Source organism: Trichosurus vulpecula, chromosome 6 (genome assembly GCF_011100635.1).
Source record: "Trichosurus vulpecula isolate mTriVul1 chromosome 6, mTriVul1.pri, whole genome shotgun sequence".
Classification (NCBI taxonomy): Eukaryota; Metazoa; Chordata; class Mammalia; order Diprotodontia; family Phalangeridae; genus Trichosurus; species Trichosurus vulpecula.
Genome location: NC_050578.1, coordinates 75,444,773 through 75,462,512, shown reverse-complemented (window position 1 = coordinate 75,462,512; position 17,740 = coordinate 75,444,773). Strand labels below are relative to the sequence as shown.

Below are 17,740 nucleotides of genomic sequence, written 5' to 3'. Positions count from 1 at the left end.
GTTGCCCTCGGTACCATAGTTGAGTAATCCTATAATCGTATATGGGTTGGACCCTTCCGACTCTCAGCTTCTCTGAGTTCTCTCTTCTCTCCATCTTCTCTGAGGATGATCAGATCTTGACTTTCAGTCAAGTGTATCTCTCAGGAGTCAAAGGACATGAATGAGTGAACTTGCTTATTGTCTTAGGAGGGAGGGAACCTGCTTGATGAAGGGAAATCATGAAATTGTTGAGAGGACGTTTAAGTGAAGAGAATGCTGAGTTTTATCAGAGATGAGCCATAGACTTTGGAAAAGCAGGTAACATGAAGGGGAGTTGAGAAGGGGTGGAGGAGGTATGTGCATGATAACAGGATTTGGCACTGGTGACTGGGAGGTGAGATAGGTGCTTGCTTTGGGGCACTGGTTATGTATTACAAATCTAACTCGATAACAACCCCAAACAAAGACTCAAAGGAAATAAAAATAATTTTTGATAAGGACTTCATGAATATCTAGAAGATGTTAATCAAGTGATTAATGGCAGAGTTTGGGTTCAAATGCAGGGCTCCTTCCCAACATGCCACACTGTTCAATTGACTGAAAAGCATATTGAATGGCCACAGAAGATGGGAGCCAATACTCAAGCTCCAGTGTTGTTCACTCCCCCGTCTACCATCACCAGTGCTGAACATGAACACATAAACATTGTTCCTTTGGAACACACGGCCCGCAGAATTATTTCTTACCTAAGCTTAAGTTTGGGCATACAGTTAATGACCCTAGATGAGGTCATGCCTTTTTGGTTTGACTAAAGAGCAAACTCTGGTTCATGTTATCATCAAAAAAGACCTGACTAATGCCCAGCTTGCAAAGAACCATGAGCAAGGGATTTTCTTCAGTAAGAACATTCATCCAGTGCCGGATACTACAGACACTCTTAAAATACTCCTTCTTGCTGGTCATTAGTGGTATCATTTTAGCAAGTGTTTTGAGTTCTTATTGTAGCTGTACTAGATATATCTTTATATTGGGAGCTCCATGACCATTACGGTGGCTCATAAATGTCTTCACCACAGATGATTTAAGATTCAGTGGACTCCCTGAAGAACATGACTTTTAAAAAGCCTGGGAATCATGTTTCAAGAATTCATAGTTTGTATGATCTGGGGGGCAGTTCACAAAAGTCACTTTGATCTTGATTAGATAAAAAATTTTAATTGAATGACCATCAAAGGAGGAGGTGGTTACTGAATGGTGATGGTAAATAGAGGCTTTTGCTTCTTCCTCCAGGACCAGTATGTCATGGGGTGTGTGCATGTCCAGGGCTAGTGAGGATGGCCAGGAATGCTGGGTTGTGAGTGGAGAATCTGGTATCAGTGAACGCTAGTAGATGAAAGGAATGAGAGAGGGTCAGAATGAAGGGAAGTTTGTGTTCTGTGATATGGTGATGTCAAAGGAGATTTTGGAAAGGATGGGCAGCCTGGGAATGGTTCATGAGTTGGAAGGGCTGAGAAGGATGTAGATGAGAGAGTGGGAAGTGGAGGTTTTGTTTTCTTTGGTCAATGATTGAATGATACTGGAGAGAAAAAAGTATTGGCAGATAGACATAGACATAGTAGATGAAAATGCTTGTTGTCTCAAAGGGTTGGTTTTTTTTTTCTGGGCAACTGCTGGAGGGTATAGGGCTTAAGTCACTGCACTCTGTTCTTCCTAGTGTATGTCTGAGATGAGGGTGATGCAACAGGGTCTCCCAGGCTGTCAGAGGGACTTCTTCAGGGGCTAAATACAGATCATTCTTGGCATCCATTTCCTTCAGTGGGGCTGAAGGAAAGATACATGGGCTGGTGGTGCTGTACCAGTCAGAGAGCCCTGGCCAAGACCTATTATTGATCATAGTTTTATGTAAAGGGTAAGATGCTTTTAAAGACATGAATTAAATCAAAAGTCACAAACAGACTGAAAGAATTGGGAGTTTGGGGGGAGAAAAGGGGATTAAAACACTTCATTACTTTCCTCAGTGTCTTTGAGAAAAAATTAATCCTTGCCTGTCTACAGTGAACACCTTTGTCTTACTTCCCATTCATAATGCTTCCTGTTCGTACTTCTTCAAAGCTTAAAGCAAAAGCTCCACCTCTGCTTCAGTTCAGTTAAAAAAATCCCAGTAATATAGGACTCAGCTCCTTATAGTGTCTCTGTCTCTCTCCTTCTCTGTCTCTGTCTCTGTCTGTCTCTCTGTCAGAATGGAGAGAAAAGGCTTACAATTCCCAGGATTCCTATTTAGGTTCTAGAGGTCTCCCTCTCAACCCAAAGAGGGCTTGATCTCCTTCAAAGGCCAAAGTTACAATGGAGGGTTTTCTTCGAGGGTGAGAGGAGAGTTTGGGGGTGGTAGCAGTAATGCAAAAAAAAGATAGTATCAATGAAACATTTAAAAGTAGGCAGAAGGAAGTTCAGAAGGGAGTATATACAGACAACAAGCAGGCCATTGTTGGTACTGCCGTATTAAATTTAATGTTTAAATATACGTGTATGTATGTACGTACGTGTGTGAGTATTTTAACAACAAGCGGTATGTAATAGATTCATGGTTTCTTATACAGTCTTTTTTCTGGTCTTCTTTGTACATGGAAAATGTTCATGTTTGTTGATGATTTTCTATTTCATCACAAAACATTTTTATACTATATTTGGAACACATGAAAGAAGGAAGGAACCACTAGCTTGAGGCCAGCAGTGTAATGTTAATAGATGAGAAAGAAAAGGAAAACTGCTCAACGCTCATTTTTATTTTGTCTTTTCTGTCAAAGAGAATGATCTCCAGGTCAGAAAGGGCAGAACAAAAATGGTTAAAGGGAAATTGAAGCCTAGTCTAGGTAGGTGAAGAGTTGGAAGAGAGCCCCCAAGTGCTTGAAATGAGTTCAAGTCTTCTAGCCCAGACAGATTCTCTGCAGGATACTAAAAGAACTTGTGGATGTGATCACTGAACTATTTTCAGTTATCTCTGAGGAATTGTGGGGAATGGAGGAGGTCTTGGAAGACTGAAGACACAGTGGGAAGGTGTCCTAATTAAAATTAAAAAACCGAGAAGTTAGACTCTGGAAACTCTAGACAACAGTTTTGACACTGCTTAAATTCTAAGAAAAATTATTCAATATATGTTTTGGTGAGCACTTTAAGGGAGAAACTATGCTCACACTGACCCAGCACACTTGACTGACTTCACAAGAACAAATCGTGGTAGACAAGCGTTGTTTCCTTTTTTTGATAAGATTATGTCATGAGATTACAGCAGGTACCATGTGTGGATGGATTTCAGGAAGGAGCTTAGCTAAGACTCTTGGAGTGTATTTGTGGAGGGGGGTGAAGGAATGTGGCATGAATAATGTATGTTACAATTAGGTAGATATCTAAAGACAGAGCAACTGTGGTCATTGAATTTTCAGTGACAGAGCTACAGGAGATTGACATTACTTTGAAGGACAAAATCAGGATCAAAAAAGATCCTTGTGGACTAGGAGAATGGGTTAAGTCTAAAAAGAACAAATTTAGAGGATCGATCTATCTATCTATCTATCCAACCTCTCTACCTATCTGTCTGTCTATTCATCTGTCTGTCTATCTATCTATCTTTCTATCCTATCTGTCTCTCTGTCTGTTCATCTATCTGTCTGTCTATCCATCCATCCATCCATCCATCCATGTATCTATCCATCCATCCATCCATCTATCCATCCATTCATCTATCTATCTATATCTATATCCATATATGTAAAGTCCTTCACAAGTTCAAAAACTCAACTGCACAGATCCAAGATGGAAGAGACATGGCTAGACAGCATGCCATTCAGGTGATAAAGGAACTTGGACATTACTCAATTTCTCTTAGCTTCAGTTTCTTTATCTATAGAATGGGAATAGAATGAGAAAGACAGACAGAATAATAACACTTACACTCTCCACCCCACACGGTTGCTATTCAGAAAGCAGACTTTAAGGTATTGCCTGAGAATTGCCACTCCAGTCCTCCTCATCAGTATTACTCTGCCTAGTCAGGCAAAATCTAGAGTTTTGTGTTCATTTCTAGACACCCCACATCAACAGAGTGGAGGGTATCATGGGGGGACAGGGAAGGGAACAGATAGGCCCCAGCACTTTACAAATATTATCCCATTTCTTCTCTAAACTCATGTTATATGAAAAAGAATTGAAGGAAATATATATGCGTATATATATGTTGTGTGCGTATAATATATGCACATATCCACACATATATTTTATTTATTATATATGTATGTATGTATGTATGTATATAGCCTGGAGGAGAAAAGACACACTGTCTTAGACTCTGTCATATGATTTTGCTTTAGTTTTTCCTACTTAAAATTTTCAAAAGGACAGAAGAGGGATCAGACTCTGTGATGACAGAGAACAAAATTAGCAGTAGTGGGTGAAGGTTAAAGAGAGAAATTTGTCTCGACACAAGAAGAACATTCTGCCTAAGAATTTATGTTGTTATTGTTCAGTTGTTTCAGTCGTGTCTGACTCTTTGTGACCCCATTTGGAGTGTTCTTGGCAAAGATACTGAAGAGGTTTGCCATTTCCTTCTCTGGCTCTTTTTACAGACAAGGAAACTAAGGGAAACAGGGTTAAGTGACTTGCCCAGGGTCACACAGCTGAAGTTGGATTTTAACTCAGATCCTCCTGACTCCAGGCCTGGTGCTCTATCCACTGTACCACCTAGCTGCCCATTGCCTAAAAATTAGAAGTACCTGAAAATGAAATGGGTTACCTCATAAACTAGTGAATTTCCATCGAGAAGCAAGGCCTTCTTCACTAGTTATCACGGACAGTGCAAGGGGATTTGCAATTCAATTGTCACTGAATTCTAAGATTCCTTCCAACCCTGAGATTCTACCATTAAGGAGTATAATTCATTATATAAATTGTACTATTTGAATGAATATAATAAGCCCTCCATAGAGTAGTATAGAAGAAGGAAGGGAAGATTTATTAAGTGCCTACTATATACTGGGTATTTTACATGTATGATACTCAATCATCAATAATTTTGGGATGTAAGTGGCTGTTATTATCCCCACTTTACAGATGGGGAAACTGAGTCAGATACCAGTGAAGTGACTTGGATGGGGCCACACAAGTAGTAAGTTTCTGAGCCTAGACTTCAACTCAGGTTGGTCCTCTTGACTTTAGGCCTAGTATTCTATCCACTGTGTCATCTAGATGCCTTTAAAGATGGAGGGAAGAATTTTTAATTCTCTGTTTAATTTGTATAAATCTGTATAAATCCAAGAATAGAATTGTTTGGCATTTGTATTCTAGGCAACCAACTTGATCACCAAGAAAGAACTACTGACCATGGACCCAGATACAGAGGATAAGCATCTTGTCTATGAGATAACAACTGGACCCAGACATGGCTATGTAGAGAACAAACTTCAACCTGGCCGAGCTGCCACAACTTTTACCCAGGGTAGGCAACCAGAGGTCAGGAATCTCCATGTCCCCCTGCTGCCTTTGGACCTCTCCCGATCCTAGCTAAAGGAAGGACTTCTCCCATCTTTCAGGCTATGGGCCACATCATTTATTTCTGAGCCTCTGATACTCTTATCTTATATAATATGTATACTTATTATTTCCATTTCTCCTGTGACCTTTACCCCTCTTCCTCTCTCTCTTTCTCTCTCCCCCCTCCCTCCTTCCCCCATCTCTCTCTCTGTCTCTCTCTGTTTCTCTCTGTCTCTGTTTCTCTCTCCCTCCTTCCCTCTCTGTCTCTCTCTCTCTCTCCCTCTCCCCTCCCTGTCATCCTCCCCATCCCCTCCCCGCTCCCTCCCTCCCCCTTCCCTCTCTTGGTTGTTTTATATCATGGCCATGCTTTAGAACAATGTTCTTACCCTGAGCTCCATGAACTTAAAAAAATGGAAAACTGTATTTTAATAGAAATAATTTCCTTTGCAATTCTCTATATTTTATTTCATGCATTTAAAAGCATTTTACTGAGAAGGGGCCCATGGGCTTCCCCAGACTCTAGCCATAGGAGTCCAGGATACATAGAAGATAAAGAGGTCCTAATGTATGCAGCAGGGGCCTCATACCAGGGCTTTGGGAATTTATTTCTTCCACGTTCATCTTTTACATCTTTTCCTTTGTTTACCATGGCCTGATTTAAAGATATTTTTGTTCTCCCAGGAGGTTTACTTTTCTGCCTAACAAAAACACAAATGATGTGGGGTTTTTCCAGTACTAAGAAAAGCATTTTTATAAAAGCACAATGAAAAATACCCTTTAAAAATAAATGATTTGAGGGTTTTAAATCTTCAATATTTAAGGCATTTTTGTAATCTCTTTTAGAGACAATACTTTTTAAAAAGTTATTTGCACCTTTTTTTTTAATTTTGAGTTTCAAATTCTCTCCCTTCCTTCCCTCCCCCACCCATTGAGAAGGCCAGCAATATGATATATTAATCATGTGAAACCCAAATCCATGCAACATAGCCACGTTGCAAAAAAAACCCAAGAAAAGTAAAGAAAGGGAAAATTATACTTCTATTTGTAATTAATTAGTTCTCCCTCTGGAAGTGGGTAGCATTTTTGGTCATGAGTCCCTTGGAACTGAAAACTATACTTTTAAAGAACACTTTAAAATTTCAATTCAACAAATATTAAGTGTCTGCCTACTATGTGCCAGGCACAGAAATGATGTGGAGTTTTTAAAATTTTAATAAAAAGCATTTTATAATCACTTTTAAAAGCATAATACTTTTTTTCTCATATTTAAAACTATTTTTAGTTTTGAACACTCGTTTCCACAAGGTTTTGAGTTACAAATTTTCTCCTCATCTCTACTCTCCCCCCTACCCCAAGATGGCATGTATTCTGACTGTGCCTTTCCCCAATCTGCCCTCCCTTTTATCATCCCACTCCCTACCCCATCCCCTTTCCCCTTACTTTCTTATAGGACGAGATAGATTTCTATTCCACATTGCCTGTATATCACATAATATTTTTAAAAAACAAATGATGTGGGTTCTTTTTTTTACTTTTAAGAAAAGCATTTTTATAATTTATTAATAATACTTTTTCAAGAACCCTTTTAAAAACATTAATTATTTTAACTTTTAAGAAAAGCATGTTGATGAGATGGTGGGACCTGGACCCCAAAAGCCTTAAGACCATGTCTCTGGTTTGCTTCCAGAGACATGATCTTAGGGTTTACAGAGTCCAGGTAGGTCCCACCACCCCATCAATGTCACAATCACTTCTTATTATTCACTCAACCAAAATGTTTTTATGTTCTTCCTAGTAGATTCATTCAATTAAACAACCATTTATTAATCACAAAATGGTACATGTCAAGTGCTGGAAATATAAGGATAAAAAAATAACATGGTCCCTGCTGTCAGGGAACTTATATGAGGTGGGAGAGGATGCAGTAGGACACATACAAGGTCAAGGGTACAAAGTAGAGATACAAAGAAAATGCACTAGGAAAATTTGAGAAATGAGAGAAGCTTTTCAGTTTGGGGAGGGTAAAGTGGGAATGTGGAGGGGGAGAGTGTTGTAATTCAGGCAAGGCCTAATGGCCTTGTATGTACGTGGTGGTGGCTGAGCTAAGCTTTGGAGGAAGATGATACCAGGAGGCAATATGACAAGGGATTGAATCCCAGATATAATTACACAGAGAGACTTTCTTCCTGGTTTTTTTGGGGGGAAAGGGGCAGGTCAAGTTGGAGCTGCTTTTCCAGAGCTAATAACTTCTGATGTACACTATTTTCTTCTTCTGTCCTGGTTCTGTGATCCCCCTCACTATTAGCTGAGCCCCCCTCTCCCCCAAGCAATAACTATTTTGATTTTCAAATCCTATCGAATACTTTCTTTTTAAGAACCACTGACCCTTTGGACCACACTACTCTCTCAAAGTCACTCAAGGCAAAAGACTTGAGCATTTAATTTGAGAGGTGTTGCCATTCTGTGTTTAAACTGACTCATGGACCATCTTTTCCCCACAGAGGATGTCAACTTGGGTTTGATACGTTATGTGTTAAATGAAGAGAAGATCCATGAGACGATGGACAGCTTTCAGTTCCTAGTGAAAGACAGCAAACCCAATGTGGTCAGTGACAATGTCTTCCATATCCAGTGGTCCCTGATCAGCTTTAAACATACCAGGTACAAATAGTGCTTTGTTTCCCAAAATGGAGGAATACCTCTGATAGCCTTGGAAATCACCCTTAAGTCAATCAATCAATATTTATTAAAAGCCCACTCCGCACCAGATACTGTGCTAAGTCTTCTGAGGGGCATCCCATCAATGAGACATTCATGGGATTTTTGTTCACATGTATATAGGTTTTGGTGGCTCATCGATAGAGTGCCATGCCTGAAGTCAGGAGTCTCATCTTCCTGAGTTCAAATATGGCCTCAGACATGTATTAGTTGTGTGACCCTAGATAAGTCACTTAATCCTGTTTGCCTCAGTTTCCTCATCTGTAAAATGAACTGGAGAAAGAAATGGCAAACCATTCCAGTATCTCTGCCAAGAAAACCCCAGATGGGGTCACAAAGAGTGAGGCCTGACTGAAATGACCAAACAACAGCATATAGGTTTTGGTTAGAATTATTCTGCTTAAGCTGGCTTAAAAAAATCTCCTGACCTAAAAATAAGCATTAGCCTATGTGGTTAAGACTTGAGAGAAAACAGAAAAGCCCAACATATTTAAATGGATTGTCCTTCACATTCCTCTGTCCTTGGTGCTGAGCTTTCAAGAGGATTTGTGGACCTGGGGTGAATTCTGAAGCTGCGGGTACTTCTTTTCCCCCTATTATGGCAATAGGAGAAAGTGGAAGTCTGCTGATTACTGTGTAGCAGGTATAATCCAAACCCTCCAGAATGAATAAGAGATTGGGATGTTTGGATCATTTTGCAAGAATAGCATTGAAAATGTATACTTGCCAGCACTAAGGGTGAAATCAGAATGTAAGGAGATGAAACTGGCAGAATAATTAATGCCACAGACTCTAGATATGGCCTATATCCTCCATCCACGTGCTGTAATTACAGAAAAGCAGCTCACAATAGCATCTCTAATTGAAACTCTGCAAAATTGTGCTGTTATTGGACCCTTGGTTATGTTCCCCCAAAATAATGTTTGCTATCCTGAATTAGGAATAACGAGAGTTGGAGCATTTTGCATGGTTCAAAAACGATAGAGGTTGTAAGAATCATCATAAGGAGGTGAATGAATCCCTCCAGTGTCTGATCTCCAAGTGACTGCCCACCTGGTGAATCCTGTAGCAATATTCAGAATCTGCCAGGGCCATTTGTCAGGTCATTCTCAGGGGTGGATGGGAAAGAAGCAGGTATGTAGCACATGATCCATGTACTTGCCTTTACTATAGAAATATAATTTAAAAATGAAGATACAGCACCATTTCATTTTAAGTTTTATCTTCTAATGATATAATGCCTGTTACAAAATTTAATTCTAATAATATAATCCCTGTTACAAAAAGGGTTTTAAAAAGTCACTAGCTATACTTGTTATAAAACAGAACTGTTTAACAGGTACACTTATCTTTTCATCATGTCTGGAGCTGCCCAAGGACTTTTCTGAAGCTTCTACCTGATCTCCATGCTCTTCCCTATGTGTATCAGAGGAAACTGGTTTTATTTCTCTTCTTAATGCCTCTCAACCATTCTCTGGACTCTACCTATGGCATGTTTTTGCTATGATGAGATAATTCTCAGTCTGCCCCCTGGGTCAAGCCTGCACATGCTAACTGTCTGCCAGTCTCCTCTCAGCATAATGGTTTATAATATCTCTTGTTGTTCAGACGTTTCAGTCGTGTCTGACTCTCTGTAATCCCATTTGGAGTTTCCTTGGCAAAGATACTATAGTGGCTTGTCACTTCCTTCTCCAGCTCATTTTACAGATGAGGAAACTGAGGCAAACAGGATAAGTGACTTGCACAGGGTCACACAGCTAGTAAGTATTTGAGGCCAGATTTGAACTCAGGAAGATGATTCTTCCTGATTCCAGTCCCAGCGCTTTCCAACCTTAGGTTTTTATTGAAACAATAGACAATATATTTTGACTTGCCATTTTAGTGAGAGCTCTATGGTAGCTTGGCTTCATTTACTAAAGCATTTATGTAAATTTCTATGCTTGTAGGCAGGCCGCATTTTGGACAGCCCTGACCTAATTCATTTACTCGGTAACCTTGCCTTCCAGAGGACTAGATTCTTCATTTAACATCTATGCTTTTTAAAGGTGCCAAATTATTTTTTCTCTGAATGCTAGTAATAGACTGAGTTATATACAGAGAATGCAGCAGTATCATGAGAAGAGAGAGCCTCTTATTCAAGAATTAATCAGTCAACAAGTATTTATTAAGCATCTTTTATATCCCAGGCACTGGGGGGTACAAGTATAAAGCACAAACCAGTCTCTTCACAAGAGGCTTGCATTTGAATGGAGAAGACAGTAAATACATATAAAGTATAACATATAAAGCAAACAAGTAAAACATATACCAATTTCCTAAGTAAAAGGGAGCTTGGGGAGGGAGGGCAGTAGCTGGATGGTTGCTGTCTTCCATTCTCGAAGAGGACCAAAAGGACACTACTATGTTGGGGTCAAGGTACAGCATGTCTGACTGTGGCTGACCAGACCAATACGAGCTTGGGCTGCTCCACTGCAGGTCAAGCACAAACAGTCCCTGTGAACATTTGAGGTGGAGATGGCTCTAAGTTTGCACATCTCATGTTTCTTTTGAGCTGTTGCAATCCTGTTTTGCATATAGAGCGCAGCGCCTTCTTTGAAGGGGGCACGCCATGCTGGGCCGTCCTTTGGCAATGTCTCCCATGTCTCGCAATTGATTCCAAAGTTCTTCAGAGTGTCCTTTATCACTTCTTCCGACCTCGATGTGAGGGCCTGCATTGTGTGAGTTCTCCATAGAATAGCCTTATAGGCAAACATACATTTGGCATTCAAACATGCCCAGCCCATCGGAATTGCACTCTCTGCATTAGAGTTTGAATGCTTGCCAGTTCAGCTTGAGAAAGGACCTCGGTGTCCGGTACCTTATCTTGACAGGTGACCTTCAGTTGGGGGAGAGGGGGAAGGAAATTAGGAAAGGCTTCATGCAGGAGGCAGAAGATGGTGCCTGAGCTGGTCTCAAAGGAAAAGACTCTGAGTTCAGACCTGAGTTCAGGTTCTGTTTCTGACCCATACTGGCTGTCAATCAGTAAATATTTATTAAAACACCTACTATGTGCCAGACACTGTGCTAAGCACTGGGGATACAAAGAAAAGCAAAAGACAATCTTTACCCTTGAGGGCCTCCTAATCTAATGGGCTGTGTAACAATGAGCAAGTAACTTAACCTCCCAGGGAATTTTCCCTAGGAATGTTCGACAACAACAACAATAACTAACATTTATGTAGTGCTTACTGTGTGCCAGGCACTGTGCTAAGTGCTTTACAATTATTAACTTATTTGATCCTCACAACAACTCTGGGAGGTAGGTAATATTATCATCCCCATTTTACAGATGAGGAAACTGAAACAAACAGAAGTTAAGTGACTTAGCCAAGATCACACAGCTAGTAAGTATCTGAGGCTGGATTTGAACTCAGGTCTTCCTGACTCCAGGCCCACCATTCTATCCACTGTGCCACCCAGCTACCTGTACCAATAGAATCACAGGTCCAATTTTTTTTAAAAAAAGAACATGCATGATTTTTAAACAGATTTGTACTAGCATCTCTTATAATGACAAGTGAGGTTTATGGCCATTTGTTCTTGTGTTTCAAGTTACAACGTCAGTGAGAAGGCCGGCTCTGTCAGTGTCACTGTGAAGAGAACCGGAAACCTCAACCAATACGCCATCGTCCTGTGTCGTACTGAACAGGGGACAGCCATCTCCAGTTCCAACCCAGGCTCCAAACATGGGCACCAAGACTACGTGGAGTATGCCGGCCAGGTGAGTGTGTAAGGATGGTAGGAATCTCATTCTTGATCACGAGCAGCAAGGGCAGTCCTCGTCACCATGGAGAAGTTTACTTTGGGCCCTCTCTCTATGTCCTTTCTGACTGCCCTCTCCTCTCCTGGCATCCTTCATCTTCTCCTGCCCTGTATCTTTACTCTCAGGTAACCAGCTACTAGATTGTTAGCTTATAATTTGATGTCATAAAGTGTTAATATCCTTCCAAAGAATTTTGAATTTTTCTGGACACTGAAAAATCTCTCTTAGCATCTTTCTCCTATCCTTTGTCTTTGCTTCCAGATAACCATCTAATTGGTACTGTCTTGTTCACTTACAATTGTAAGTTGTTATCAGCTTTACTAGGGAAATATAAATTTTCTGGAGACTGAAGAGTCTTTAAGATTCAAAGGAATGAATAATGGTGGAATCTCAGGGAGTATGAGGGTCAAGGGGACCTTCCCAGTGTCTTTCAAATCATGTTACATAGGTTGCCACCTAAACCAGTTACACATAGGTCTCACCCTCTGCTCAAAGGTCACTTTCTCAAGTAAGTGTAATGAGTTATTCTAATCGATACACATCCCTCTAAAAGGGTCTGGGCTCATGTTTCATTGAAGAGTTTTTGTGATGCCATTGACTTTCCTTTATGCATAAGACTTAGAAAAGGAGAGTTAAGCCAAAAATATAGTCCCCAAAAAGATTAATGGGTCAAAGTTCATCTTTAGAAGAGAAGGGCCAAAGACCAACTAACTAGATAGAGGCCTCTCATTTAGACAGGCAGATTTTTCTTTTTTTTTTCAAAGAGGAAATGCTTTGAAATAAAAACATAATTGGATATGAATTGTTATAATTTTGAGTTTCTATCAAAATAATTTGTTTTATAGATTTTAGATGACCCTAAAGATCTATGACTACAACCATATAAATGTCAAATGTTTTGGTTTATGCCAATGTCAAGCAACACCTACTTGCCTCCACTTTTTATTCATAAAGATCCTCATCCTCATATGTAGATTTTAGTTTTCTACTCTAAGTAAAACTGGAATAAAGCCATCAAATTTTTTAAATTTTGTTTTTTAAAAATATGTTTTATTTTATTTTAAATTATTTTTATTATTTTTAAAATAAAAGTGTATTGATATATTTTGTTTTTACATTATGTACATAACCCACTGTATACCTCTTCCTCCTCTACCCATAGAGCCATTCCCCATTATCAAAAATTCATTTTTAAGAAAGGAAGGCTAACACGTCCCCCAAAACTAACCAACCTGTCAAAAAAGTCTAAGGCTCTATGGAATGTTCCACTTTCCCAGTCCTTCTCCTCCTCTCCAAAGGAGCAGAGGAAGGGACCTTCTTGCATCTCTTCTTTGGGGCCCATCTCTTCTTCACCGTAAGTGCAAAGGATAAACTGACAGATGTTTTGCTCTTCCCATTTACATTGTTGTCCTCATTGTATTTATTTTTTTCTTGCTTCTGCTTACCTCTGCTTATTTACATCAGTGCATATAAATCTTTCCATGTTCTTCTATTCATCCTATCCATCATTCTTACAGCACAGTAATCTTCTGTTATAACCATGTACCACAATTTGATTAGCTGTTCCCCAGTTATTGTGCATATATTTAGTTCCTAATTCTTTGCTACCACAAAAACTGCTGCTTTAAATATTTTGCTGTAGAAAGCCTCTCATCATTGACTTCCTTAGAGTACATTGTTGTTCAGTCATTTTATTTTTCAGTAATGTCTGATTCTTTGTGACCCCGTTTGGGGATTTCTTAGCAAAGATGCTGAAGTAGTTTGTCGTTTTCTTCTCCAGCTCATTTTACAGATGAGGAAACTGAGGCAAACAGGGTTAAGCGATTTTCCCAGGGTCACACAGCTAGTAAGTGTCTGAGGCCGGATTTGAACTCAGAAAGATGAGTCTTCCTGACTCTCGACTGTGCTATCTAGCTGCCCCTGTTGGAGTATATTACCTAGCACTGGGGCAAGGAGCATGGGCATTTTCAAAATCACTTTCTTTGTATAATTCCAAATTGCTCTCCACAGTGGTTTGACCAATTCAGAACTCCAGCAACAATGCTTTAGTGTGCCTTGTCATTGCTGTTTAATAGTTTCAGCCTTGTTCAACTCTTTGTGACCCCATTTGGGATTTTCTTGGCAAACCTATTGGAGTAGTTTGCCATTTCCTTCTTCAGCTCATTTTATAGATGAAGAAACTGAGGCAAACAAGTTTAAGTGATTTGCCAAGTAAGTAGCTGAAGCCACATTTGAACTCAGGTAAATGAGTCTTGGTGACTCCAGGTCTGGCACTCTACACTATGGTGCCACCTAGCCACCCTTTTAGTGTGCCTGTCTTTCCACAGTTCCCCCAACATAGACTACTCCTTTCTTTTGTTATCTGTCAGTTGTCTAGGTGAAATGTCAAACCTTAAGGTTGTTTTCATTTTTTCCATTCTATTACTATTAATGCTGTGGAACATTCTTTCATTAATAACATGAATGTAGTATAATACCATGCATCGAGAAATGTAGTACTGGCTAAGAAACAGAGTAGTGATCGGTAGAATAGTAGTAGAATACACAGTGGAATACACAAGATGCAGTAGTCAATGACTATAGCAATCTACTCTTTGATAAACCCAAAGAATCCAGCTTCTAGGCTAAGAATTCACTATTTCACAAAAGCTGCTGGGAAAATTGGAAAATGGTATGGCAGAAACTGCGCGTAGACTAATATCTTATACTGTATACCAAAATAAAATTAAAATCGGTTCATGATTTAGGAATAAAGGCTGATACTATAAGAAATTTGGGAGAGCAGGGAATAGTTTACCTGTCAGATTTATGGGAAAGGGAAGAATTCATGACCCAACAAGAGATAGAGAGCATTACAAAATGCAAAATGGATAATTTTGATTATGTTAAATTGAAAAGTTTTTGTACAAACAAAGCCAATGCAACCGAGATAAGTAGTGAAACAGAAAATTGGGAGAAAATATTTATAACCAGTGTCTGTGATAAAGGCCTCATATCTAAAATATATAGGGAACTGAGCCAAATTTATAGGAATACATGTCATCGCCCAATTGAGAAATGGTCAAAGGATATTAACAGGCTGTTTTCAGAGGAAGAGGGCATATGAAATAGGCATATGAAAAAATGCTCTAAATCACTATTGATTAGAGAAATGCAAATCAAAACAACTCTTAGGTTCCACGTCTCTCCTGTCAGATTGGCTAACATGACAAAACAGGGAAATAATAAATTCTGGAGAGGATGTGGGAGAATTGGAACACCGTTACACTGCTGGTGGAGTTGTGAACTGATCCAGCCATTCTGGAGAGCAATTTGGAACTATTCCCAAAGGGCTATAAAAATGTGCATACCCTTTGACCCGGCAATACCGCTTCTAGGGCTATATCCCAAAGAGACCATACAAATGGGAAAGGAACCCTTATGTACAAAAATACTTATAGCAGCTCTTTTTGTGATGGCAAAGAATTGGAAATTAGGGGATGCCCATCAACTGGGGAATGGCTAAACAAATTGTGGTATATGAATGCAATGGAATACTATTGTGCTATAAGAAATGAGGAGCAGATGGACTTCATTACAACCTGGAATGACTTATATGAACTAATGCTGAGTGAGGGGAGCAGAACCAGGAGATCATTATACACAATTACAGATGGTGTCTGTAAGGACTAACTTTGATAGACTTGACTCCTCTCATCCATGCAAGGTTCAAAGACAGCTCCAAAAGACTCATGATGGAAAAACAATGCACATCCAGAGAAACTGAATGCATATTGAGGCAAACTTTTTGCTCTCTCTTTTTTTTCCTTTTTTTGGTTTCATTTCTCCTTTCTCATGATTCATTCCATTGGTTATAATTCTTCATTACAACTGGATTATTATGTAAATAATTTCAGTGTGAAGATATATGTAGAACCTACTTTGTATTATATGCTGTCTTGGGGGGTTGGGGGGAGGAGCGGGAGGGAGAGAAAATTTGGAACCCAAAACTTGTGGAACTGAGTGTTGTAAACTAAAAATAAAAAATAAATTAAAAAAAGAAATGTGGTCTCAGAAATGAGGAAATAGATGATTTCAAAGAGACTTGGAAAGATTTGTATGAATTGATAACAGAGTGAAATGAGCAGAACATGAAAAAATTCATACTATTACATCAGTATTAAAAAGTGGACAATTTGACAGCAGTATCCAATGATAGGTGCTTATTTTGCTTGCCTATGCTTATTTGTTACAAGGAATTTTTTCCCAATGGGTTATGTGGTGTAAGGAAGAGAAAGAGATTTTGATTTCTGTTAATATTTGCAATTCTTCCTTCGAGAACTGTTTGTTCATGTCCTTTGAACACTTACTCACTGGGGAATGGATTTTGATCTTATGTATTTACATTAGTTGACTATATATCTTAACTATCAGGCTGTTATCAAAAGTATTTATGCAAAGATTTTTCCAGTTGATCATTTCCCTTCTTATCATAAGTGCATTATTTTTTAAAAATTAAAAATTTTTTATTTTCAGTTCCAAATTCTCTTTTTCCCTGAAGTACCTCCCAAAGAAATATGATACCCTTCATTCAGAAGTCACATAAAACATATTTCTACATAAGCCATGTTGAAAAAAGAGAAAATTATAAATATGTTAATTTTGTTTGTTCAAAAGCTTTCCCCCTTTATTCAGTCAAAATTATCTATTTCATATTTTTAAATTGCCTCTGCCCCTTATTAAATATTTGCCCCCTACCAATGTATGTGTGCAGTGTGTGACTTGCTACTCTTCTATTTTGTTTTTTGTTTTTTTTACCATAGAATCTTTAACATACAGCTCATATGTCCAGTTTGAGCTTATTGTGGAATATGCTAGAAAATGTCTAAATCTAATTTCATCCAAATTCTTTTCCAGTTTTCTTAGCAGTTTTGACGGAATGGGAAGTTACTTCATGGGTAATTTATGCTTTCAAGTTTACCAAACACTGTCCCTGAGTTCCATTATCTATGGTTCTTCCTGGTCCAGTCAGTTCCACAGACCTACTTTTCTATTTTTTTTTTAACAACTGCCAACAGTTTTGATACTGACTACTTCATTATGTAGTTTTAGATCTAGAAGTTTTATTCCCTCTTCATTCCTACCTTTTTCATCATTTTCCTGATATCCTTTTTTTCTCCAAATGAGTTTTGTTATTATTTTGCCTGGCTTTGTAAAATATCGCTTTGGTAATTTAGCATAGGATTACATCCATGAACTAAATTTGGTAGCTTTGCCATTTTTATTAAACTGCTATGGTAATTCCATGAATGCTGAATATTCCTCCCACTATTTAAATTCTTTAAGAAGTATTTTGTAAATGTGCCTATACAAGAATTGCATATGCTTTGGTAGGTTGAATGACTACCAAATATTTCATATATTTTGTATTTATTTTGAATAAGACTTTCCTTTCTGTTACTGATCCCTGGTTTTTGTCATTGCTATATAGAAATGCTATTTATTTTTGTGGATTATTTTGCAGCCGGCAACATTACTGAAGGTACTGTCTCAATTAGTTTTTTGCTGATTCCTTATGATTTTCTAAGTAAGCCATTACATCATAAGCAAATAGGAATAGTTTTGTCTCCTCTTTGCCTCTCATCAGTCAATCAGTAAGCAATCAAGAAATTACTAGGCACCAGATACTATGCAAAGCTCAGAGATTACAAAAAAAGGGCAAAAAACAGACTTTTATCT

General features: G+C 38.8%; 1 protein-coding gene across 1 annotated transcript in view; it reads left to right on the top strand.

Moving 5' to 3' along the window:
- FRAS1 (Fraser extracellular matrix complex subunit 1) overlaps nt 1-17,740 on the top strand; it is a 352,531-nt gene that overhangs the window by 277,348 nt on the left and 57,443 nt on the right. The window contains 3 exon segments of the mRNA XM_036764965.1: nt 5,317-5,467; nt 8,004-8,163; nt 11,812-11,980. Of these exon segments, the coding sequence (XP_036620860.1) occupies nt 5,317-5,467; nt 8,004-8,163; nt 11,812-11,980 (480 nt within the window).